This window comes from Cynoglossus semilaevis, chromosome 19, assembly GCF_000523025.1.
Source record: "Cynoglossus semilaevis isolate Cse_v1.0 chromosome 19, Cse_v1.0, whole genome shotgun sequence".
NCBI classification, from domain to species: Eukaryota; Metazoa; Chordata; class Actinopteri; order Pleuronectiformes; family Cynoglossidae; genus Cynoglossus; species Cynoglossus semilaevis.
In genome coordinates this window covers 9,539,019-9,567,008 of record NC_024325.1, presented here as the reverse complement: position 1 = coordinate 9,567,008, position 27,990 = coordinate 9,539,019, and the positions used below count along the sequence as shown (strand labels likewise).

The window sequence follows — 27,990 nt, the reverse complement described above, 5'->3', positions numbered from 1 at the left end:
TGCAAAATAACTGTAGGGTATGAAATCAAACAACAGAGGCGGTTTATCTATCAGCAACATTTTGCAGGTAAACACCTCTACACAGCTATTCTGGGCTACATGCTCTGGCCCATTTCTGTTTAAAAACGTACACAAGCTGCACTGGGTTTTCCTTTTAGCGCATACCCCGCTCCCAAAATCTGATTTGAAAAAAATGCCGTTGACTGTTGCGGTCAGTTTATTAGTGTAGACTAAAATACAGACTGACATGAAACAAGAACAAATGCAATTAAAAACTATTGCATTGGACATTCTCATAAACTACTCTAAATATACGGTAAAAAAGGGGATTTTGCTGTTACAACAAAAACGACTCAGTTAAAGCAAACCTTACGAACGTGCAGTTGTGCCAAGTGGAAATACACATGACCCTGAGTGTGTTAAAGTGTTACACACTGAACAACATATAAAAACTATATCCCTGTGTCTGTAGGAGCAGCATCAGACCGTGGTCACAGACATCAGCAAAACAAAACAGCATGTCAACAAAAGCAACACCGATGACACCAGAACACTGCCATTGTGCAGTGGCGAGTACGGGCCACTGCTACAAATGAGAGGCAACTTAGACATGATTTAGCAATGACAGGTGGGGCCGTCGTACCTTTTGTTGATGGGTTTCTCGTCCTTCTCGTAGGGTTTGACGAACCACTTGCCAATGCGAACAAAGCTGCGATTCATTAGGCATCGCTCCAGTAAATTGTGGATTGCTTTGAACAACAGTGTGCGACACTCGTAGGAAAGCCCATTCTCCCACAGGCCATCGTCCTCCACTGGAAACAGACAAATGTATATGAGATGAGGGAGTTTTTATATGACATTTGAAAAAAATTGCAGAGTTGTGCATGAGCTGGAGCAAAGCGTCTTTACACTTCATCAAAAAGTGGAGTAATCAGAACACATCTGTTTGGTTTAAAAGATGGGATGTTGGATCCAATTTACAGTGACATTACATCGTCTTATCAATGTTAACTTTTTGATCGTCCAGCAACATTATTTATCCTATATCGTAAAGGATCAGATAAAAGATGTTCACAATATCTGTTACACTCTTATAACACTATCACTAAACACATCAACGGAGAAAAAAGTCAAAATAATCAAAAAGTCAACACAAAAATTGAGAGGAAAAGTTGAAACACACTGCAACTAAAAAAAAAAAATCTTGATAAATTATTTCTTTCTTGATGGAGTGAGTTGTTCAAAAGAGCAAGGCTTATCTAACAGCCAGCAACTCTAATACCGGTGATATTTGACACACATCATTTCTCCAAGTGCAAGGGACTCCCCTGGAAATCAGCAGATAGTTCCTAGTAAATTATATCACACACCACATCAAAACAAGTAGCATACCAAGCAATATCAGGCTGTTCAGAATGAATCTGTTACACCGAGAGAGAAAAAAATCGCATTCTGCTCTGTATTGAATGCTGGTGTAATCTTATTAACAGCCACTGGCCATATCAAACACTTCCTAGGGTATTTTACTTTAGAGTCTACAGCAAACATCTTTACTCTGCAGTCTCTGCCTGGGAATGGACAAAATAAATAGTGGGTGTAGTCTACTGTTTGTGTCAACATGTGCCAGCTAAGCATAATCCCACCCATAGGCAAATAAATCAAACCCTATTTAATGAAATGAAACGCTGGCTTGCTTTTAGAATGTGAAAATAGGTTACAATATTTTAAATATAGATCATATGTTGGCATGGATTTCCCCTTTTGGACGACACAGAAACCAACGGCTTGGTGCCAATTTGGGGGGTTCCAGGGTTTTTCCCCAGGTATAGTTTATTGCTTTTATGTTCTTTTCAAATTTAAGTTAAGGGCATATTTGTTTCATGCGTGGCTAAAAAAATAAAAGGTAAAAGGAATACTCCAGCCACATCAATTCCAGCTAAAAGACCACAGCTTTAACATAAATCACTCCGAGGTTGGTAAGCCTTTAAAACCAACCCAGGAAATACAACTTTGGCTGATTGTCAGGGAATTGGTGGTTGGTCAATATATCAGCTGGATGCCGATATTGAAGTATAAGATAAAGAGGATGAAGAGGATGAAAAAAACACAGCTGGGAAGAAAGTCAGCAATTTCTTATAAAACTGAAACTGCAGAATGAAATAATTAAAGGTGTTTACACAAGTGTCTGTCTGCTCAATTATGTTTTTCCAATGAGTACAAAGGCTTGGCAAACAAACTGGCAACTCGTAAACACAAAATGCACCACAGGTGGGCACTGACGAATTTGTATTAAGTGAAGCTTGTGTTCTGAACAACATGATCAGTGGAAAAAAAAGTTAGAATCTTAGGAAAGACTTGAGAAGAGAAGTCAAATCACTGCCATTCATAGATGTAACCTAGAATCCTGTTTCAGCCTTTCTGTGAGTGAGTGAGTGAGTAGCAGTTCATTTTCCCCTCCACACTCTCACACTCATAACACACAAGAACTGCACTTTCGTCTGCTTCCCTTTGCCACAGTCGCACCTGTCCCGTAGCAAGTCATCACTTATTTATCCTCAGCTTTTTCCTCTAGATGTTCTATAACAACATCAACTCCTCCTGACAACCTCATCTGTGTATAGTTCAAGCCCAGGCCACAGCTGTTCTTATCTGGAACTAACAATTGTCAAGTGGCAGAAAACCACCATACAATAACAGACTAAATCAATTACTGGACACTTGATCCTGACCTTTTTATTTATATTAGTCAGTTGTGAAATCACAACTTAACATCTCTTTAACAGAATTCAGAATCTCAAACTAAAAATGTTCTAACACCACGCATACCAGTTTGTCTTTCAGGTCGACCGAAAGATTCGTTTATTTTTCTGGAACAATTTCACACTGAATATAAATGCATACTCTTAATGTTAAACTGTCTGTGCCCTTTCACTTCACCAGATGTTCACGTTTATTATGCGAAGCCAATAAATAACAAGAATTCATGTACCACTGGGTACACAGTATATGTACGCAAGATGGCTATGGGACAAAAGAATCAGCGCCTTCATTTAGACAAAGATTTATGTGCTAAGCTGTTGGTTAAGACACCCTCGTGCATCTGCCCCATGTGTAGCCAGCCCAGAAGAGCTGACCTTTATAAGAGCTCTTTAGTGGATGCACAGCAGTTCCATTAACTACTCCCATATAGCTCTCACAAGGAAACACTTTTGATGTTAATGCACACTAAGCCCACTGCCCCCCATTCTCCAGTACCTGGATGTTAAACAGCTAGAATCACCAATCTTTGAATATGCACATGTACATGGAAACACCACAAATGTACTCGTTAAAAAAAAGGCACCCACCACCCACCACACCAACCCTCCCTGTGTAGGCAATTAGAGCAGCAGTCGGTCATTAAACAGCAGGATTAATGCTTTGTGATCGACTGCACTCAAGGGGATTCTCCAAGCAGATCCAGAAGGTTCTCTCCTCTCTTCCACTTTCCCTCTTATCTGAAAGGAGGGAGAGGGAGAACCTGCAGTGCTCTGTCGGTTCTATTACTAATTAATGAACATTTAGGAAGAGAAAAAATGAGAGGAAGAGTGAGGAGCGAGGAAGATGGCACCTAAGTTTCAGAGCTGCACGCACGGCTAAGCTTTTTTCTTTTTTCGCACTGTGTGAGCGGTGAAGATAGAGCGCATGTTAAAGAGGAAGACGGAGGGTGCTTCACAGGCAGGAGATTAGCCCTGGAAAATTGATCCCAAACTACAAAGCATTGACATCGTCAGCTGTTTCCACTCAGGTTATTGTCCCAGCTTATCTCTTCATATTTCTGCATCAGGCATGGGTGTTTAAAGACACTCTGTCAGTAATTATCTTTAATGCACAAATCCAATCGTGTAAACCCTAGGTGCATTCCAAAATTAACTTTAACTGAATTGGAAGTGCAAAAAAACAAAACGTTGGTGGACAGAGATAATATTACACTAAGAACACACGCCTGACCGAGATTCAGCTGAGAAAACCATAGTGAACTGCACCACTGCACGATTTCCTTCTGTATGAGCCAGTTGGAGGCGAACTGTGTAAGACGGAATTCCAAAAATAAAAAAAATATTTTGCTGATAGAGTACACTCAGATAAAGGTATCATTTGTGCCTTTATCTCAAAAAGGCATTTTATTTAAATCAAATTAGGGGTAAAGAGCCCCTGTTGTTTGATCAAAATGTAAAACTGTCTACATCTTTGAAGACAAGAAAGGATGACATAGTACATCTAATCAGTCTTTGTAATCACAAGACCAAACCCCAAGATGTCGCAAAATTTTACAATCAATGCATTTAAATTGCATTTACAATATGTTTCTACCCCGTTTTCTGTTTTTTATTTTGAAAGGCTGTCCAACACAGTAACATTTAGAGGCTTAAAGACTGAGGGGCGACTCTTTGCTGTATCCTTGATGGGAGCACTTTTAGGTAAGAAACTTGGATCATTGTGAGAATAAAGCACTGTGACTGGCATTTCATTCCTCCGGTTACAACTCAGAGGAACTACTTTATTATTATCTCTGAATTTGAAGCAAAAGCAGGCTTAAAAATACAGTCTTAACCTGTAAGCATTTTTCATTGTTTTTATAATATTTTTTTCTTTTAAAGTACATATTTTTGGATAGATTTCATTTACGTTTAGTAAAAATACAACAAAAGAATTGCACTTAATGGTCTTGGTTCAAATGCCAGGAAATTAATCAAATCTACTTTGCAGCACAACCAACGCATTAAAATGATTAATGGATTTTTTTACATTGCAGCAAAGCCAAAGTTTCTGGACACAAACAGCCAATAGATATCCTTTATTCGATCAGATGAAAGGCCTTGTTGACATTAAAATTTCTTCTCCATGAGTGACCATTCCAAGAAGCAAATAAACTTTGGAAAGTTACTAAAATATTCCCTGCCAAAGACGGTGTGGAATGTTCTCTATCAGTTACTTAAAATGCCATTACTAGACAAAGTATTTCTGACACATTTTTCTTCCTTTGGGCACACTTTCTCCTTTAGATTCCAGTTCTTTGAACACAACTCTCCTTGTGAAAATGTTTAAAAATTCCCCCAAACCCACAAAACAAAGATATTTGAGGTTCCCAACAACGGTTGTTAGATTAACTATTCTCCCTTTAGTCACTGGCCATCCTTAGTCGTGGAACAGGGGGAGATTTTAAGTGACCCCTTCTCCCTTCCCCCACACTTTTGCCCATCATTATCATCTCAATAGATCTCTCCCACCACCTGATGAAGATGAATGTGCAAGCTCTTAAGACCACAGAGAAAATGTTTTGTGGGCAAAACTGGATAATGAATGACAAACTTCAGATAGACCTTGTCACTCATAACTGGAACACCAAATACAAGTATAAAAGTATTCAAGTTACAAAACTCTCTTTATCATATCCTCACATTGGTCGTGACATTGGTTAGGTTGAGGTTGATAAATATCAGTCAAGTGACTGACCATTAAAACCAGTTTGAACCTCAAGCATTGAGTACCACATAAAGCATAATAAAGCCGACTAATCTAAACTGTGTGTTTGAACCCTGAGAAGAATCCACACTGAGAAAATACTGAAATACCATCAGTTAACACGAGGATCACACAAGCATCTTGCAAGGCAAGAGCACTGACCCCTCTTCCATCGTCTATGCTATCTTTAAAAAACGTTTTTTAATCACAGACTAAGACCAGAGGCCTAAAACTACATCATTACAATGGCAAATATGCAGTAGTGGTTCAAAAGCATCCAATCACTGACATTCCAGCTGGGTCGGTCCTCACATCCTCCTACCTGCCAACGTTACCTGTTATTTGTAGATTTATTTTTCATTACCCACGGAGCAAATGTGAAACTATGCAAGTTAATTGTCCTACCTTAAGGGCTACAAAGCACTGACAGAGCAGTTTGGCTCCATCTGCTTATCCAAGACCGCAGAAACCGTTTTAACCTATAGTATAGGCAATGACGCAAACATTGTTTCATCCCTGTCTCAGCTATCGGTAACGGGACAAGCCATCGAGCGGAGACAGTTCAGCAGCTGTTGATCAAGTGTAACGCAAGATAAGGGAAGAAATAAAGCTGGGCCTTATTTCACCGAAGCAGGTCCACAGCTACAGAAGGCAGGAGTCTCTCACTACAAAGATAGTACCAACCCAAAGATCCCTCAGGGTCATTGGCACATTTGTTTTTATATGAAATAGAAAAAAAAATGTGTTTAGCCTTAAGTGAACATACAGTAGCTAGGTACTTTTATGAAATTTGTAGCAGTGCATGATTACTACACGTGCTACTCTTGAAGTTGCAATAATTGTATAATTATTTGTAATAATTATAAAAGGTTTTAATAAATATTTAAATTAAGGCTGCTGTAAAAGGTTAATGACCAAACTACAGATAGATACAAATGAATATTTAGGGGATGTAAGGGGAAATTCACATATATAGAATGACATCTACAAAATTGAGCAAAATGGAAAAGCTTGTCAAACTGACTTAATGACCTATCAAAATTATTTGTTGTGAAGGCTATCAGAACCAAAGGTGACTGTGGAAGATACAGTGGTAAGAGCGAGTCCAGACTGAAAGGATGTCTCCAAACACAAAGCCATAAAAAGACCAGACAGCTACAGCTGCTGCAACAGCACTTAATATGATACATATTATTAAGGGCAAAACAAACTACGGTGTGCAAAACAACTTCTAAATTAACTTCTTTATTCCACCTTGTTCTCAAAATGCAGCATTCTCTGTTAAGTGCCCAGAACCAGACACTTATTATTAGGTTATTACTAAAACCCATTAGGCCTGAACAGGTAGCCCAAAATAGCTTTTAGCTCCCTTTTCTCCCCTAGACCATAATAACGGTCTGTGCAGGCGGGATGTGCTTGGCACAGACACCAAGGCTCCAGCTATACATGAAATGTATTAATAAAAATAGCTTTTCCTCAACTGTCAATCACAAATGTCATTATTACTGAAGGGAGAAAAGCATATTCATTTAACTTTTTGTTCTGCTCGGTTGCCCTGGAGCCGGGGTGGGGTTCGAGCTATTTTGAGGCTCAACTCAATTTCTGATACTTTATTTCACTTCTTGTTGATCCTTTATTCATGTGGCTTAAGCTTTAAATCTCCAAGTTTCTCATCAGCTGTAGATGTTACATGGTGACAGTCACTGGACTCACACCCAGTAAAACGAAAATGCCCAGTGTCTCCAGGAAGAGGGCGTTTCCCTTCAAGTGTTGGATCTACCAGCCTTTCTGGCTAACTGACCTGTCTGTATTCCATTACACTGATTTTCTCACGTATATGTTTTGTTCCTGTGACAGTCAGGAATAATAGAATCATCTTTGTCATCATCTTTTTTCACAGCAGTGACATCTTTTAGTTCAGCGATCATCGAGTCATTTACATTTTCATTATGTTTACCACTCATGGCTGTTTTCGAAACATAACCTCGGTTAGAGCAACAAAAATGTGCATCAGTGAAGTAGGCGCTCATTTTCTCTGACTTACAAAGGATTATATTTTAAGTATTTTATCTCCCATTTTATCTTTCAGTCATTGAAATCAGTGTGGTTGCTTTGATATTTAACATTTATCATGTTGCAGCAAAGTAAATTACCTGTGACTAAAATAACTATTCTAGCTGTAAGAGTTTACTTTATCACTTTTACTGCACTACTGATTGTCCAAAACACTTCAGTTGATGTTTTACTAACTAATCTAAACAATTAACCTAAAGGTGTTGAATCATCACAAGAAAGATTGATTATATGCACATGTGCTTTTCATATAGGTAATGCCTCACCTGCAAGCTCATGGTGGATAAGATCTGCAAAGTTAGGGTCATCCCCCCACCAGAAAAGCCAAAGCTCCCTCCGGCCCTGCCGCTGACTCCGCCGCCATACACTCAGCACATCGGCCTTCAGGCAGCGGCTGAAGCTGCATAGAATGGGATCTTCCTCCGTCACAGGGAAAAGGATGGGTGCAGAGGTGGGACCCTGCCACACAAACCTCTTCCATTTGATCCCAGTCAAGTCAGCCTGTACAAGGAAGAAGGGCAGAAAGAATGTCAAGTAAGAAGAGTTGCTGCTTTAGGAATCACCAACCTTCTCATGCAACATTCTGCAGCGTCGATATAATTAGTACTCAGTCTCTCTTTATACTCTGAAATTGTTTTTTTAGTATTTCTGCCAACTAACATGCTTACGCTTCAGGTGCTTCAGTGTGAAAAAAAATGTGCTCAATACATAATGTGAAAATAATGCTGGTAAAGCAGGTCTCGCCACTTTAATCCTCATTATGGGTGAGTGCTGTGGGTATGTGTGTACGTTGCCTTGTGATGAACACCATGTGGCTTTTTCAGAGATGACAAAATATACTGAAAAACCCCTCATAGGCAGTAAATCACTGGCAGGGTTCTAAAGTGTTAATTGATAACACTTCACTGTTTGTAGCTTCTTCTGTTGTCGAACAGCTAAGAAACCAAGAGGCCCCATAAACCAGTCTACAGCCGGAATCGAACACCTATTGTACGCTTTAGAACATTTACGTACCATGTCCCAATCTAAATCAAATATTTCAAAAACCTTATCCAATACAATCCAAGGTTTATCCAATAAACAAATCTACCATAACAATATAATATAATCTGTTTCAGGTACATTAATTGAACCTTCATAAAAAGAAAAAGTAATAATTATATGTTAATTTTTAACCTGCTGTAACTGTCATTTCTAATATTAATAATAATATTAATAAATAGCCCAAAAGGTTAAGGTATAATACTACTTAGCAACATTTAATTGTCATAGACAACTGAATTAACCATAAGAGCAATTTCAAGATGGCAACTGTTTAATCTCAGTATTTCCAACCATTTTCGCTGATGCTGTAGGTCACCATATAATAACATATAGATCCCTTTTTAAACAGATACAACGATCCAAACTGTGTTAGAAAACATCCCATTGTACTTATTTCTTGCACCGAGTTCCTAGCAGTACTAATTTCTTGTGGCCAAGCTGATGACAGACGGAGGGCCGAGCCCACCAACAGGCTTAGTGTAAGAGAACCAGCTGCAAGAACTATACAGAATAACAGGCTGTGGCCAAAAGAAAAACAGAAACAAACCCACACACTCTCCAGTCAAAAACGGAGACACACAAAACCTGACCTTTCAAAAATAGTTTTATACTAGATGAATTTGACCCGCAAATGTAAACATGATGATGTGAAATGACTCCCTCACAGACACGGCTACTTTGTCTTGATGAAGAAAAAGGCAGATTCAACAATGCTGAAAAACAAATGTTTACAGAAATGACTAGACTAGAGGAATTACATCTCCAGAAATGTCATGTCACACAACCGAGTAAACAACCACATATTAAATGGGGTGAAAACCCTACAGTATAACTCAAAGGTGACAACAAACACAAATTAAATTCTAATATAACAAGTGTGAGATCAGATGTCATGTAAACAAAGCTGTATAATGGACAAACTGCACCCGATCACTTAATTGTATGGACATTTTAAAAAGCATCATATCAGAAACACATATGCAGTCCTGATTTTCACAATAAATATTAAAGTAAATATATGGTGTTGAACAGCAGAGTCGTAGGAAGTAACAAACTGTGGAACTTAAATACCCCCTCTGTAGAAGATATATGACTTTTCCACTCATGATATGCAGATTATTACTGCCAACTCTATACACACACCTGATCTATGCAAAAATCTAAGTATCAGTTGCATAGGAATATAAGCTTGGGTGGTTTTCAACTTGCGTACAGTCAAACTGAAATAGAAGGCTTTTATTTTCTGAGAATTAAAGAATTATAAAATAGTAAAATGTGATTGGGTAATTGATATGACATATGATTCTAATTTTATAAAACCATTGATGTTTTATTTCCCTTTCAAATACAACAATATTCCATCGTATTTTCATCATATTTTAACTTAACCTAAACCCAACCACATTACTTCTGTATTTTTCTCTTTATAATGAAAAAGTAAGGAGATATTTCTGCAAGTTATTTGTGTTGTTCTTCCAAAACTTTTAGGAATACTTTCTAATTACGGTTTCTTTTCCTGTTGGCTTTCTCAAATAGAACAGTGGGAGCCATCAATAAAAGGAATTCCATGTATACCTTTTCCAGTAGAAGTTTGTCTTGTAATAATATACAAGAATCATCTGTAAATTGGCATTCATCCTTGATGGTGTTTGTCACCTGGTGGTGCTTTAAAGAATTTCAAAGCACCGGTATCTCAAGAGTAACTGATTTTATAAATGTTTGTTCAGAAATGATGTAGGAGGGAAAGGCGTGTACAAATTGTTGCTACAGAAACAAAAGAGAAAAAGAGGAAATGTTAAATTTAGGTCACATTTTAAATTCAGGGCATTTTAACCATCTGATTGTTTGGGTTGTTTTGCTACACTCAAACATATTCAGATAAATGTTAAATGACTCTTAGACAAGAATACACTGAATCCGGCTTGTGACTGGATATAACAAAAAATAATGTTAGACTTTTCATCGTATGTGAGTGTCCAGCCCCAAAGGTTTCTACCCTCCTCCTTCACCAATATAGTTGGTGAACACTAGAATGTAAAATACAAGTCAAATATGGCACATCGTACTTACATGCCTACAGCACTACAGAAAGCCTTCACAACAATAAATACAGTTAACTTAACTTTTATTACAATATAAATAGCAAATCTGGAGAGCCCTAAATCTGAGTGTGGATGAAGAGTGAACGGCAAAGCAGCAGTGCCACATATGGGCAGGAAGTATTGTGAGTGATTTTGTGATTGTGGTTATTGTTGGAGGTAGGCACAGGGCAGACTCAGTACACAGCTTCATTTGGCATAGAGTTAGATGTAGTAGCCCTACACAAATGAACAACTCATTAAAAAATAAGGCTTGAATAGTGTCAAGTGTGTTTTGTTACCAAACAACTGTTGACTTTAAATCTGTTCTTGACACTTAGTCGATGGAAGCTGGTGTGGGATGTGTGGGTTTTAAGGTTATCACAACATTGTCAGAAGACAAAGCAGCCAAAGCATCAAATGAACGACCTGTCTCCTAACGAACCTAAAAGCTGTTACAAATGCTGAGAACAAATTCCTATGTGAAACCAGCACACCTAGCTGGGTCTGTGTGTCACACTGCAGCTGCAGCAGCAGCATGGCTTCTCCTTCTTGCTAGAGTGTGACGAACACTACATCACACCTGCATCTTACTCAGAAACATCTGTGCACACAATTCAAAGTGAGGGTCGTGACAACGGTTAACTGTGAAACCAGAATCAGAGGCAGTGAGGACGGGCAATTACAACAAGGAACAACCCCCACCATATTTCTGACCATGTCCGGTCTCCAGAGGTTTTGCATGTTTCACTGTGGTAGAGGTTTTTCTAAAAGGACTCTATAGACTTCATAACAGGCCAATCTGCCTCCTAGATACTGGTTTCACACTTTTAGACATGATTATGGGCTGCTCACAGCCAACCAGCCAGCCAGCAGCCAGGCATTAAGCTGGTCACCAGGGAATACTACTTTGGTTTTAAGTACACGACTATTATTTGAATGAATGAGTCCGTTACTCTTTCTGAGGGTTATGGTTTTGCCGTTTTTAAGTTTCCTAACCTATATAAATAATAAATTGGCTGTGTTATAGGTCAACTTGTACAAAGGACCATTTAACATGAATGAGGAAGGTTTTAACCCGTGATCCTTTTGTGAAACTGACTCCGGTAATGAACAGTATTTAAACAGCTGCAATAAAACCTTCATGACTCTTTTACTGCTAAGGTAGAAGTGTTGTGTTGAATGATTATTTTCACTAAAAGTACTTCAAATATGGAATTGAGAAAAAAACATGAATATCTGACATTTTAACTGACACTTCACTGACATGCACGTTTCTGTTACATGCGATTATGCAGTACAGCTAATCTCACAGGGACAAGTGAGTTGACCAATGACATTATGTGATATTCAAACACCCACTTGGTTTATTTCTCTAGTTAGCAGCTGTATTAAGACTTTAAAGTAAATGAATGACGCTGCTGTGCTAGTCATACATGAGTGAAATACAGGAGCCTCCAACAACAGCCTACGGCAGCAGAAGCTATGAACCCTCGCCTTTGTGTTACTGTACTATTTGTCTCCTTCTGTGCATTGCATCCCCTATGCCATCAACAACTGACAGTGTTGTTTCAAATACCAGCGCTGGGCTTCTTTTACCAGACATCATTGGTATTGATGGGGAATAAGCATTACATAATGAAGTAGAAAGATGATTGTGATACAATGTGTCATTAGTCAACTGTTACTATAGACTTTGTCAATTTAAACCTTTAAACAACATTATGAATAAAACAAAAGGTGACAATATACAAACAATTAACTTGTCCTGCCACCGCACTGACTCATTCAAAAAGAACACAATCTGGTCTCAATCTGCGGAAAGCATGAAAGAAGCTTGATATAAATAAATAAATAAACAGGCTTGATTAAGAGATTGCAGATTATAGTGTTTTATGGTTTGTCAAAAACATGCATTAACAACATTACACACACTGGAATATTACAGACTCACTAAAAGCAAACAATGTTTCCATTTCTTTACATAAGTGCTTCAAAGATGTTAAACAAAAACAGTTAATGACAGAAAGAAAAGTTCATGACAGGGACAAGGCCTCCACTCAAAAGACCATAACAAGCAAGGAAACATGCTGCAGCTCCAGGATCACATTTTTATACAGAGAGCAAATCTCTTCACAATGTTAAAGGCTCATTGCAGCAGTTCAAGACGTTTGTAGTCATTAAGTCATTATATGGCCAAATCTTTAATTAAGAACTAAAATGTTATTAAACTGTTTGGGTTTTTTAAACAGACTGCAAAACAAGCATTTCAAGTCTTAAAAGATTTGCATAAAAATCAAACTGTGTTGAAACAATAAATTAATCTCTACTTAATATTTAGGACAATTTATGGTTTAACTATTTTGGTTCAGCGTTTTAAACACGAGCAGTGATGCAGGAATTATATTTCAGTGGTTAACATAACACGAAACTGCTGACTAACCCTGATATTAAGCATGCTTCCATGAATTGTAGTATCAAGACCAACCTGTTTGATAACAGAAGAATGTTACTGATGCAGCACAACATTTTTAGCTGAAGCATAAAAACTGGTGTTCTAAGAAAATCATGTAATATTTTATTTATTTTAACTTACTCTTCAGGTATATGACTTATACTTAAAAACTGTACAAGAAACATATGCTGGGACCTACTGACAACTTCTGAAGTAGACTCTTTGCAATGAGCAGCTGGAAAACATGTAGTGACACCCAAAGCCCTCTTTTCTTTTCTGCATTGTTTGGATGTCGGTGAACATATAACGACAACAATAATGATGCCAGCGGGATGATGAGCTCAACACTGTGTAGATAAAGTGACAAAGTTAAATTACACTAGACCCAAACTGAACCCTGATAAGTCATGGAGACTGACTTCACTTTACAGGCTGGGAAATTGTTCGTACCCTAAACAGACAACCATGGAGCTGTCCAGACACGCTTTAACTGAGGACTTAAAGCAGCTGTGGAGCCGAAGCAGACTGCAGACAGCCTGCATTTAGTTTAAATATGAATTTAAAGACTACCTCTTAAACACAATATCACAAAGCAGTCAGCTTTTTTTAAATTCAGGAATGAGGCTCAAATTCTATAAACAGTGATATCATCATATTGCTGCTGGTGTTGTTATCAGGATTGTTTTCACTCACATGCTGCACACGATGCATGCGATCAAGTAAAGCAAACTGCGCACCATTGCTTACCCCATTAACACAAATGAACATTTCCTTCTGTCTTAAATACTGAGCTTGAAGAGACAGAATTGAATAGGCTCTGTCAAGGATTAGAGACATCAGCACTTGACTCCCCATTAAGGGTAAATGTGCCCTCTGCAGTTGTTCTGTCTGTCCTTTCAAAATAAATTAGAGGAGGCCAGTGTGCAAAAAAGTACCAAGGATATCTGTCAATTCCCCCTAATTTGTGAAACCCTTGCATGCTGTGTGCCTTCAGCTGCTGGTTCTCAAACGTCCTTGTAACATGTACCAATTTTTGTGCGCCGGCCTTCAATGTGTGGAGAATAAACAGAGCCAAAAAAGTGACACGACTGACAAGAAAACAAATACAGAATGCAACAAAACTACTCACTTTGACACTAAATCAGTGGGTTCCCCTTGAATCATGCAGAGCTGGCTTGGTGCTTTAGAATCAGTTACAATAAGACTATTTTTAGTAGGACTCCAGGTATTGTCTTCCTTTAGTTTTTGGCTGTTTTGGCTTGTCATTGTCTACCCTGTGGGCTTTTTAAAAAATGTGTACTACAAATGTGGGTTTTTCACTCTAACATTTTTTGATGCCACATGCTTCATGCAAGATAAATGGCTAGGTACCAGTGCACGACCCTTTTACACATTGAAACATACTGTATATCCACTGACTTCTGACCTATGATCCTTTGGGATTAAAATGTCACCTAAGATGCTAATTAGCCTATAATAGTCCTATGAGCTTTTCTCTGTTCTCAGTGATCTTCTGCAGTCTGTTAGGAAAGACATCAGAGTTAGCCAAGTTTGTTGTCAATTATGCATGTGTGTTCTACACTGGTGGTTGGAGCCATTTGTTTTTTCCCCCTGAGAAATGGGTCATGTGACAACCTTGGTGAATCTGACTATATTCTGCATTGTGGGACATCATTTCTAAAAATCTTCAATCTGTAGATTTTTATGAAAAAATATCACAAAATATTCTAGCATAAACAAAGCCAGTCTTTCTTATTTTTTGGTATCCTAAAAATACCAGCATATGTGTATTTTTAAACCAAATCAAGCAATATAGCCCTGAACTGCTGCAGATTTTCATCATGCTCTCGCTTTGCATGTACTTAGAGTTAATGTTAAAGTATGTGAACAACTGCTTATAAAATGTCCTGGCAGGACCAGCAATGTGGGTCATGACAAGTTTTATCTTTCATATGCCAGAGCCAAAATTTATACTACTGCTGTGGGAGCAAAGCTAAACATGGGCAAGATGTCTTCCTGAGGTGATTTGCGCTTGTGGGGGAGTTTACAGCCCCTGGTTTTGCCAGCCACACACCTTCCCTTTGGTCAATTGGGGTTCTTGGTGTCAGTAGGGAACACTGTGTTCAAACAGCTGTCTTTCCTCCATTTAGGACCAGCAACAGGTGAAGCTGCTCAAATCATATCACAGACACGTCTCTACCAACTCTGTCACTTTACTGCAACTGAGCAATCCCTCAGTTAACCCTACCATGGAGCAATCATTAAAGGTACAGTTCCTGTTAGAATTTAAGGGGTAAGAGTAATGAACTTTGAACAGATTCAATCTCTCCTAATTTGTACAAAGTTCTGACTAACTCATTAAACAGTGTCAGCAGAAAACAGACAAGCTTTAGCTCGTGCTATTAAAAAAATTGGAACTCACACTAACACTTGAACTAGCCAAAAACTACAAACTTCACCACAGCCACATATGTGCATAACATTATACGAGCACATAACCTAAATTTACACTCCAAGTTAATTCAAAATGGTCTAAGGTATAATGTACAAAGATATGCAACAAGTAGTACTCCAGAGAGAACTATTAGCTGGAAAATGAAGGGGAAAAGTGCCACAATGTGTTCACATTCTTTCACCATAAAACCACAAAGTGGAGTCTGTTCAGTGAGTGAGTCATAACAGCAATAGTGTTATGCTTAGTCTTACTGTGCAGGAAAATGTCAGCCAGACAGGCAGAGCACCACAACTACCAGCCTCCACCTCCCCTGTCCACTGTAGCTTACTCTGCCTGCTAATGCTGTCATGAACATTGTAATTATGAATTCTGCACATACAATCAAACTTAAACATAGTACTGAGAGTGTGTGAATTCTCTGTAATAGCACTGGATAAACTACAGGTTAAACTTTTGCTTAGCACACTGACAAGTCCTGTAACTGCAACAACAATCACAAACTGACAATTCTGTTAATTATCTGGCCAGAGGACTGACTTTACATTTGAGCCTGGCCATTTGCTATGGTGGCAAAAACTAAACACTCACTGTGGTGTTGGAACTAAAAATAGATTTGAAAAATACCTATGAACTTCAAGTGGTCTGCAGGACCACAAGTATAACGAGTAATCTGTTCTGCCCACAATTGACAACATGATGATGAAAGAGATACTACTAGACCAACGACCCTGCAAACACAATCCAATCTGTAGCCTTTAGTAACAGTGACTGTAGCTAAGATTTGCATTATTCCAAGTTGCAATAAGAAAGAAAGAATGCATGCATGCATGCATGCAAATATACTACATTATATAAGTAAACGTTCTTGGTGCAAACAAAAGGAAGTCTAATCATTGACTGACAGGTTAACAACACATTTGCTCTTGCGAAAAAACTTTGGTCACATACAAAAACAATCGTATACCAACGTTGGCAACCATAAATAGCTGTCTGGGCAAAACGAGTACGAGTTAGACCGCAACATATAGCCGGCTGTCAGTGATGTAAGTTAAGGCTGCGAAGTCGTGTGTTTATGGTGTTTTATTGTCACTTATCACTTGATACAAACATAGTTGAAACGTGACTAGAAGTGCTGATAGTGAGTTAATAATAAACGAGACGTTGCAGGGAACTGAAGAAAGTGGTACAACTACAAATTTCCTGCAAAACACAGCCCGGCTTTTAAAAATAAAATACTTGTTTCCCTTTTTAAAGGAGATGTGCTGGTCTCGCTGTGCTGTGTGACAAAGCGAAGCGAGTTGATTGTTTACACGTTGAAAACAAAACAAACTAGAAATGCTTTTACAGTGTCTGTAAAAATGTCATTACACTTTAATAACAGAGTGACTTTACAATGCAACGTAAGTAAAACAGTCCTGAATGTAAGCTCGACAGGCCGTAAGCCTCTGTTCAGCTACTATCAACTGATGGCTAACGTTAGCTTAGCCCCTGCTCAGCTAGTTAAAAATGGCTGCTTTCCTTTAGTTTTAAATCTCTTACCAGACAGAATAGATTGGAATGGCAATCCTCCAAGCTGGCCCCGTTTGGTACAAAACAAGAACTCATCCTTCTTCACTGCGAGATCGAACTCTCCATCATTTCACGTCCCGGGAAATAAAGAACAATTCGCGGATTTCTGTTTTCTAATCTGTCCAGGCTTAATCAAACGAGAAATTATTTTTGTAACATTTGGCTGGAGGATAGTTAATTCAACAACCTTCCGATTGCACTTCCCCTAGCCGGACCTAAAAGCGGATAAAAGAAATAGTGCACTCTTTATAACATCTTAAAAGCACACAGTAAGAACATGTTGAGTTAAGCGTCAAATGTTCATAAAACAAAAAGAAAAAGGAGAGCAAAGAAGCAACTCTCCCCCTCCCCCTTACCCCTAAAACGGTCTCTACTTAAAAAAAACAAAAATGCCCTGTCTCACTCCTTCACCGCACAATCCGGTCTAAAATCCAAATACATCCTGTAAAACCCACTCGAAATCCGGCATCGGCCTATAATTTCACGATTATATCGATCATTTTTTTCAGCCTCGGTTCCTGTTGGTTTCCATTTGAATTCATGGATTCCTTTCTTTAATGGCGGCCACAGGGACAACTCTGCCTTCCACAGCCTATTGGCTCAATCGTGGTCAAAGCTTTACCAAGCTCGCGTACGTAAGACAGACACACAGTAGACAGCAGACAGCGCTTCCGCAACAATAAAAGCACACAAATTCTACTTGACGATTTTGATTGGCAATCACAATTTATTGAAAGTGAATTACCAAGTGTATCTCCATATTTAAAATCCTGATCTAAATGTTGTTTTTAATCACTATTTTAGGCTCAAATGACGGTTTCTGCAACAAGTTTTTTTTGTTAACATTTATTTTGACAGAAGTATGTTTTATTTCCGATATTTAATACTGTGAACTTTATACTGTCGTGGTCATGAGGGCTGTAATAACACAAGACGTATAGGTATTGCCGCTGGGCCAAGCGCAAGTGGCGCTACTGAGCAACAGATTTTGTTACTAATGATCATCTCTTATAAACTTGCTCACTTACAGTGCACCACCTAGCGCATGTGATGTTGCACTTGCAAGTGAAATGTTAAACCACCATGAACGGAATCCTCCTTTTGTTTTCTCTTTATTTCAAATCAAACACACTCACCGAGCTTCACTTCTACTCAGTGAAACAAAAATAAAGCTCAAAATAAAATGTTTATAAAATGCAGGACTGCAAGCAAAAAGAAGTTTGATTTTTTTTTTCTTGTTAAAGTGCAACTTTTTTACACAGGAGATGTAGACACGATTGTTGCAGTATTGACTGATCATATCCCGTCAGTAACAACAATTGTTTATCATATAAATCTGTTAGGCTGACTTTGTTTTTATGCACTGTTGTACAATATTTATGCACTGTTGCATTTTTGAAGCGCTGCATAAATATTGGACCGTGCTTTAACTGTCTAGGGAGGACAGTTAGGAACACAACAGCCACAGAGAATTGTGTCATCAAAATTTGGAGGAACAAATCATTCAGTGTAAATATTCAACATTTTTAAAAGCTTTCTTTTTAAATTGGTGTTATCCTCAATTCATATGCAGTGTGTTGTCAATAACATGACACATTATATTTCAAAGTTTGGTTACAGTGCACTTTTCCGATGGTAAGTTTTGATTTAAATAAGATGTGATAAATTATTAAATTGAACAAATTTGCTTTTACAATGAAAACAGCCCCACGCCTTGTTAGATTTACAGAAACACTGTAAAATACTGCACTACTGGGAATTGCATCTCTTAACTTGTACAAACAGCATCCAAGATGGTGATGGTCCAAACCAAAAGGCTTAATTTTCTGTTGCAACATTTAAAGGAAATGTGACAAACAATTTTTTCTCTCTCTTTGTGTGTTCAGTGCAATGTGCTGCAGCTTAGTCTCAACTGATTTATGTTGGGCTTGCATTAACACTACATTATAAAGTTTTAGATTGTTTAGTTTTTTGTTTGTTTTTGTTTGTTTTTTGTTTTTGCACAAATTCTGCAGTTGTTATAAGCAGAATCAATGCAGATGTCAACTGTAGTTTTTTCAAAACAAATAATTGTATTTTAACATATAAATCAAATAACTTATTCACAAAGAATATTGGATATCACTGCATTGTGGTTATCTATTTAAAACACAATTTAACTCATTCATAATTTCACTGCAGAGGTTAGTAATAAATAGTAATAATTTGTATTTTAAGTGAATGGTACCAGGTGGACTAGTAGTGGACTGGTCCGTGAATTCAACTTTGAGATTAAATTACTCTTCTAGTGAAACAATTTTCCATTAACAAGTATCACTTTCATTTATCGGGAAAATACTTAAGTTTTGTTATGCCACACTACTTGTTATTCCACCTTTTATTGTTCCATTTGAATAGAGTGTAATTATTCAGTTGTATACACATTAATTAGAATTACCTACATAACAGTTCATAAAAAGTTTGATTTTTTTTCTGTCCCTTGGATTTGCATCGAATCATTTCCCAGTGTTGATTCATTCAAAGAGCTCGAGTAAAGCACGAAGCATAAAGTTGGTGGTGACAGCTGGGCACCAGGCCAGAAAACAACTGGCTCTTCCTGAAATCATAATGGATTCATAAAGGTGTGGTAGCCTGGGGAGCAACAACATCATCTCAAAATAATAGGTAAGAAGAGCATTGTTCTAGTAATTTAAGAAGAGCTTTACCAAACACTTATGCATTAAAAATGTATTTTATTTAAATACTTTTTCACCATTACTCAATCTTGGCACAAATGGTAGCTAAACCAGACATTTCATAGTTGTTTGTATTATTTAAATGTTAATCGGGGAACATGTTTATTATGGCCTAAATGTATAATGCTGTGTTTGTTCTGAAAAGTATATGCAGGGCCATTGACATTCCCACTTGTTGTTGTTCCAACTTCGTGCTGCAGAGAGATCACGAGAGTCATGTGGCATATTTGAAAATCCTTTTGTGAATCAATAAAATTGACCACACAGGCTGAACAGGATTTTCCTTTAGTGGTAAACTGAAGCTTCCACCGGTTTAAAGCCCAACTCAGAGGTCCATAGTTCAACAGTGTAACCGGTGTTTATAGAGGCTAAGTGGTAATATCCCCCTCTTGGCCTCTACAGAGTAGGAAGAGCTATAAGAGGTCAACGAGCGTGCCATGTTCAAATAAAGTAGCCATTCTCCAGCCCCATGTTAAAGCTCACAGATATATATATATATACATATATATATATATATGTTTTCCTCTCTTGTCCTCCAATGTCTGCTGTTAAAATGGAGTTGATTCCTTTGAGTTGTCTGGAAACAGACAATCCACTGAATATAAATGAATGCATTAAAGTAAGGTTCTCAAAGTTAATTAGCTGTTGCTGTAAATATTAATCAGTTTAATGAGACAGTTAGCGTGTATATGGTTTATAAATATATGCAATTGATATAAAGAGAAAAATTAAACACCTTTAAAGCCGCTGCTCAGGTCTAAAGTTGATTGCTTGGCCTTGTTTCTAACAGGGATACACGTAAAAGAAATGTTAAATTTGTCAACAATCACAAAAGCCTTCGCTTTGTTGCAGGACAAGTGTGATTCCTCAGAGAGACCAGTGTGAGACAAGTTATTCAGACACAGAAAGGGCAGAGAGCTGCACTTCTGATGAATCACTTCTGTCCTGAAAAAAGTATTTTTCAGCTCGGCTGCTGCAAAAATACGCTTCTTTTATGCGGCCGAGGTGTGGCCGGGGTGAACCCTGTGGTATCCCCTGGATGGAGCGGAGGCTTAGGTTTTCTATGCTGCCCCTGTGCACGCAGAAACATTCCAGACACTCACATAAAGCCATAGCTGTGCCCGTGTTGCAGTGCTGACTAGACAAGAGTCTTTCTGCAGGATTGGTGCCTTAAAAAAGATAAAGTCGTGCATCCCTGCTGGTAAATGATCTGACATACTTTTCACTGCAGCAGTCTTTTAAAAGCCCTTGTTGTTAGGCTGCCGTTGTTACTCCCTCCTCTCTCCCTTCCCGCCTTCTTGGTTCCTTTGCCCCCTTCCACCATCCACCCTTCCCTAACCCTCATTCATTAATTTTTGTGCACACATTGTAAGCAGATGGAGAAAAAGGTGTGTGTGTATCGAAAGATATTGCCCCCCCCACCCCCTTAAGTGGCCCTCCGCCCAGCAGAACCAGCATGGGATTAATAAATTCAATATGAATTGAAAGCTAATGAATTGTGCGCCCCCACCTCTTCCTGTTGACAGCCAATCGCTCAGAAAAGGGCTGAGCACAAAGCTCCTTGAGAGAAGGGAGAGAGAGGGAGAGAATGAGATCATTGTCACGATTACACTATCAAAAGCAGCTGTCAGCAAAAACCATAAAACTGGCCTGCGGTCAGGAGTTTGACCTGGGTGACTGGCTACAACATGCCCCGCATTCCTCTGTGACACGGTGCTTTGTCATTTTCTTCACTGTGACTGTTGGGTGGAACACATCACAGAACTTCCCTGCGACATTCCTGTTTGGATTTACTATGGCTGTTTAAATGGGCTGTTAATAATATTTGTGGTCGCAAAGCGGGGAATTCTGTCTAACACACACCAGGAAGGCTGCACCCAGGGTGCTGCAGAACGTGAATGTACACACACACATACACACACATTGATATTGGTACAGTGTGATCCACAGTCTTATTCCTGGATTATGGTAACTCAGCCCATAATAAAATGACACGTTATCAACGGGAAATACAGCCATGTTTGCAAAGACTGCAGTTTTCCTCACTGTCCATATGGATCGCTGCAATTAGATCAGGGTTTGGTGGGAGTAGTTGGGGGTGTGTTGAGACGGAGAGTAATGGAGATGATGGAGTTCAAATCAAGGGCATATAGCACAGTAGCTGAAGGGTTGTTGATGTAGCAGAGGCCCTTGTGCAGGAGCACCGGCCATGTTTCCAATTAGTGCCGCCTTGGCCTCTAATTGTTTAATTGAAGGCCATGTGTGGGGTGGAGGAGGCTCCAGAGGCCGGCCTCTTCTCTGCTCTTCACACAATCCACATGGAGACCTGTTAACAACCCAGTTGGTCTCTCCACAGCTCGTAATACAACTAGATTGCCCCCATCAGCACGGCCGACATGCACGGACACTCCCTCGGAACTCCTTTCAGCCCCGCCCTGCTGCACTCCTTTTACATTAGTTGATGACGCTGTAAAAAAATGCAACATACGCAGAATGTTTAAAGTGAAGTAGTAGGATGAATAATGGTTATCACGCAACATGACCTCACAACCCCATATAAACACTAGCAATATAATATAATGTAATGTATGTATAATAATGTATATATATATATATATACAGTAAATATATAATGTATGAAAATGATTTAGTGCAAAATTAAGTTTAAAAAATACATGATCAATACTTGTATTACAGTATAAGTCTGGATGTAGAGAACAGCACTGTCATTAATGTCATAACGGGACAACACTGACACGGTCTAACCTGTCGACCTCTAGTTCTAATTTCCAATAATGCATCCAATAATATCATCGTACAGTTTGTACATTTGCAGGTTCCGTGCTGCTAAGGAAACGTCTGTCTGCTGAGGCTCTTCAGCGACTGTCTGCAGGCAAGTGTGCATTGTATATGTGTTTGGATCCTCTTTTTCCACAGCACAATATGTCATAAACACTCTCACCAGAGCACACTCACATCGCAACGTGAACACTTGCTCAAACCTCATGCATTATGCATGTGTGCATCTGTGTCTTACATCTACTGTGTGGAGTGTCTTTTTTCTTGAGGGGCAATATGGTTGAGATTATGTGTTTGACAAATCCCGCGGCAGCTGCAGAGTGCTGCACTGAACAGAGTCTCTCAGGTCCACACGGCATCGGCTTTTGTGTCTGACAAAACCTTGGGTCACGGCAGAACAAATAACCATCATTTGGCTGCTATTGTGTTAATTATGCCTATAATTCTTGTCAAGTACTTATAGGTACATTATTCTGCAAGGTTTTATTCCTTGGTCATTGTTGTAGATAATGGGGCAATAAGTCTCTTAAAATCACTAATTAAAAAGTAAACTGTGTAGCTTCAAGGCAACCGAGTGAGTCTGGGGAATTAGAGTTTGCATAGGAATTAAAATCTTTACACCAACTGCCGTCTTCTGTTGTCCTGCAAGGTTATTAAAAACATACATGTTATTGTTAAGTCTACAGCACTGCATTTTGGGGGAACAAAAATATCATCCTATGCCAGTGGTTCTCAAAGTGAGGGTCAGGGCCCTCTAAGGGCGCAAAGTTATTCGACATGCAGCAGAAACTAAACGAGAACCGCAGCTTGTGGAGAAAGTGTGAGGGGTCTATGTTTGAATGAATATAATAAATACACTTAACATTTTTCAACATATTTACAAAAGTGATCCAGTAAATAAACAACCTCACAACAACACAGTACACTGCAGAGCCGAGCAAGGACCCACACACCTGCTCCAACGTTCTCATTGCTGTCCAACGAACCTCAGGAGCTTTTATTCCACACAGACACCAGGTGTATGATTCCAGCAGCCCCGCTCTAATAGATCACAGAATAATATGTGATAAACATCGCTCTAATCCCTCTGTGTTCATATTGATTAGGAGATAAACTTCTGCCCTGCAGTATCTTCCACAGCCCCTCATCTTTGTTGTGGTTTCCAGGACTTATCATTGCTCTCTAGATGTGTGTGTATGTGTGTGTGTGTGTGTGTGTGCAGTGGCTCAGACATACACACTCAGCGTTCACAGTCCTTCCCTCTGTTTTCAGCTGAATTCAGAACGTTCTTGTTGCAAAAATACCCACTCTGACTGAATGTTTATCATGAATGTCAGTGTGTGACACACCGTGCAGATTACAGTGAAAGCTGCCTTTACATCCTGTGTAGTTTGTACAATAAAGTCAGTCAGGATAACGAGCATATCATGTATCTGAATCTTACAGGATGAGTGTTTCTGAGGCTTACATATGCTCACTGCAGAGATAAACATAAAGACAAACAACTATTGACAATCAAATTACCACATCAGCCAATCCAGGGCATTAGCCAATTAAGCTAATACCAGACGTGTATGTTTACAGGCTGCTGCTATGACAGTGATGGTAATTGCCTCTAAATGAATTTTAAAATAGTGCAGTGTAAATGTCTTTGCAGAAACACTTTAAAGTGACATTTCTACCAACATCTTTCTAGTAGTTTGTGCAGCTAAATTAAAAAGGAGTGTTGACTCAGACTGCTATAATTAGGCTCAAACGTTAACGATGTGATCTCAGCAGTCAAACATGCTCCAGTTATTTCACTATAGAAACAGTACAGGCGTCAGTACAGGCTGCCCGACGACCAGCAGGGCTGCATGTGGATACTGAAGCTCCCAGTCATATTTAACGCGTAGCCGTTTACTTAAACACTTACACGTTTAATTAAACAAACATCACTCAGTTTGTCCACTCCGCCTGTTTCCTCAGGCACCTTTTCTACTTTGCCTTTTCTTTGTCTTCACAAATGTCCAGCATAATCTTTTGATTTGAATTGCATTTAGCCAATGTCACCCTTTTACCCTGTAAAAAAAACCATGCCAGTCCCCAGACATGTTTTACAACCTGTGCTCCTGCTGCAGTCAGGCTCTCGCTAAATGAAGGAGCGTACGTCCAGGCTAAATTAGACTCGCAATGTGCCGTTATTTATTTATTTATTTATTTGCCTTTCAACATCTGATTAGTCTCCCATGGATCTGGAGTTTCATGGTAGACTTAGCATTTCAATTCAGCACACATCTACTGGAGGTTTATCCCAGAGCCAAATCACTATGTCTCCAGTGGGAGATTCAAGCCACAAGAGTGTAACCACTGTTGTGAGTGTAGGATGGGTGGTTGGATGGGTAGGTGGTTGGATGGGTGGATAGGGTTCATCCCACAGTCGTTTTTTAAAGATGAAATCCAATGAACGATTGCCGACTAAGGAAGAACTCACTCAGCTGTAGCAGTCAAATCCATCGGACAATCCGAGCTCGTCTACACAGTCGTTTAAGTAGCTGCAGCAGTACAACAACAACAACTGAAGGGGCCATTTGTAACCAGAAAAACCTTACTGGTACATCTTAATGACAGGTGACAAATGAGCCTCAAGTTCAACTGGTTTATTCCCTGTTCATAAATCAAGGCAAAGTGCAGACGGAGGTGTATGTAAGGAGATTGGTTTACTCACTGCTCCAGAACAGACCTAAATGACACCAATGAGGCAGGCAATGTAGATCACAGATGTAGTGGAGGGGAGGTAAAAAAAATTCTGCCGGTAAGCACTTCGTCACATCGACAGACGTCTTAAAGAGCTGCTGTTGAAAAAGAAAAAAAAAAGCCCAAAGACTGCGATCCCAAGTAAAACATTGTTTTTCTGGTGAAGTGTTCTAATCACTGGGCTGCAGCCAGTACCATTAAGGATTCTATTTAAACTCCTTAAGAGTCACCATGGGAATTTGAGTGGGAAAAATGTGTCTTTAAGTCATTAAATGTGATCCACTGATGAATCATCTAAGATCCTTTTTTTTTAAAACTCAGAATTCCATAGTTTCCTCTCTGTGGAGTTGTGGCGTTGAAGCGCTGGAACACACACGCCAAAGAGACCAAGGAGGCAGAAGAAAGCCTTTGCCTTTGATTTAAGAGCTTTTCATTCGGTCATTTATTCTCCCAGAGCTCCATTTTACTCTTTCCTTGTCCTCTCACTCCAGGCTGTGTTGGATGAGACTGATTCTTTTTGCTGGACTTTTCATTTGCCAGTGAGCTTGGCACAGGAATAATTACCTGTCTCTATGATCAAGTACCTGATTACTCACAGGAGACACACATGATGTCTGAAGAGAAAAGCCTGGGCCTGGGCCTGGGCTGCGCTGTGGTGGAAGAGGCTAATGGTGCTACACACACACACACACACACACACACACACACCGCACAGTCACAAAACACAGGAATCACAGAGAATAGTCAGATAATGTAGATTAGACCAATACAGAGAGAGAATGACAAATGACATCATTTCCTGATTGATCATCTGTTGGAATTTAGTCCCATAAAATAACATAGACACGAGTCACACAAAACACTCGAGAAAAAAATTGTATATTTATATTTATATTTATATTTATTCAAATATGCTTTTTTTATCTGTTCACAGCAGAGACATCAATGACAAAAGTGAGTAGAAACAATGACACACTGCCGCCGCACGAGAAGAACAGGACACTGAGCACACACGGGTATCTTGTTCTCCCAGCATTCTCCTGGCAGCTAAGCAGCCGACAAAGTCAAGGACACCTTGACTGGTGAGCTGCCGAACACACGAGGAAATCATTAGGAACGATCCTGTCACACATAATGGCAAGAAAGCCTCCTGGAAAGGAGCAAAATAATCCCTTTAAACTGCCTTGTTAAGATGAGATATGTTTGCCCAGGAGAAATAGACGGAGAGACGAAGCTGTAAATAAGAATCACTGGACGCTGCTATTCTAATGTTATTCCCCCTGAATAAACACTTGAGTCAGATAATCACTGTGTTGTGTAAACCCTCCCCACCTCCCCGTGCCCCCAAGTTCCTTTGATATACAGCTTGACCTCTAAACAAGACATAGATATAAGCGCAGCAGCTTCCTGATCTAGAGAGCGATCACTCACACACACACTCACACACACACACACACAGGGTACAGGAGCACGGCGTGCCCTCCATCCACTGCCATGTCACATTTCATCACACAAATGACACATAGAAGTAGTGCTTTACTGTGGAGCCACATGAGAAAAGACCAAACAGCGCCTGCACAGGTCATACCGTAGTGTATACCCGTGTTGTGTTTAGCCGACGACACGTCACACAATCTGTTCCTCTTACTTTACGCATAATTAATTTCTAATACCAATCTGGCCGTTCTTGCAGATATCACAGTGCATGAACTGCATGGTGGAAGGAAGTGAATTTCCACGTCTTAAGACTAGAAAACCCAAAGATGGTATAGGAGTTCATTTTTTAAAAGAAGCTCATAAAACAAAAGCAGTGGGTGGACAACAGGATGTGGTCTTAAAAACAACATTTTTCATCTCCGCGGCCATAAAGAAGACACCAGTGTTGTCTTTTAGTCACTCCTGGCATAAACACAGCAACTAATAAAATACTGAAATATGCTCTAGGCAGAAAGTACCGACACAAAAGAGCCCTCGGAGCTAATTTGAAAACAGATGTTTTTAGAAAATCTATAATAAATGCATTAAAGTGTAAAAAAAAAAACCTTTACACTTTACACTGCGGTTTTTGTCATTCAGCCCCTTTATGAACCAACAACACAGTGTTTACTGGAGCCTCCTGGAGGAGTGAATCTTCACGTTTTGCCCAAGGACACTGCTGGTGATTAAACCATCATTCTCTGGTAAATAGGATGAACCGGAAAAACCTACTAAGGTCAGGAATTAGCGCAAGGACAACAACAGCCCAATAGTTTAAATATTGAGTAAGTAAAGTATAGTTAATTATCTAAAGGCCAGGGAACGGTTGGAACAGAGTTACTGTAGTCACACGGTAACTGAAGGTCCATTAATGTTAACGTGAGTAGAGAGGTTTATATTTGATCTTTCTGGAATTAAAAAATAAAATGATAAATAATGCATTTCCACAATACATTATTATAAATAACAATGTTTTACAGAACATTAAAAAAAATTCAAAACATTGGGACATTTTCAAAAGAACATGCATTCATTTTAACACAAATAACACGCACATTAAAGAAC

The 27,990-nt window shown here is 39.1% G+C and overlaps 1 protein-coding gene across 1 annotated transcript in view; it reads right to left on the bottom strand.

Moving 5' to 3' along the window:
- The window catches only part of med13a (mediator complex subunit 13a), a 51,322-nt gene extending 33,536 nt beyond the window's left edge, over positions 1 to 17,786 (bottom strand). The window contains exons 1-3 of the mRNA XM_008332832.3: positions 17,150 to 17,786; positions 7,845 to 8,079; positions 644 to 812 (exon numbers count right to left, since the gene is read on the bottom strand). Coding sequence (XP_008331054.1) covers positions 644 to 812; positions 7,845 to 8,079; positions 17,150 to 17,215 — 470 coding nt within the window. The 5' untranslated portion in view covers positions 17,216 to 17,786. The remainder of the gene's footprint in view (positions 1 to 643; positions 813 to 7,844; positions 8,080 to 17,149) is intronic.
- Between the last annotated feature and the right edge of the window lie 10,204 nt (positions 17,787 to 27,990).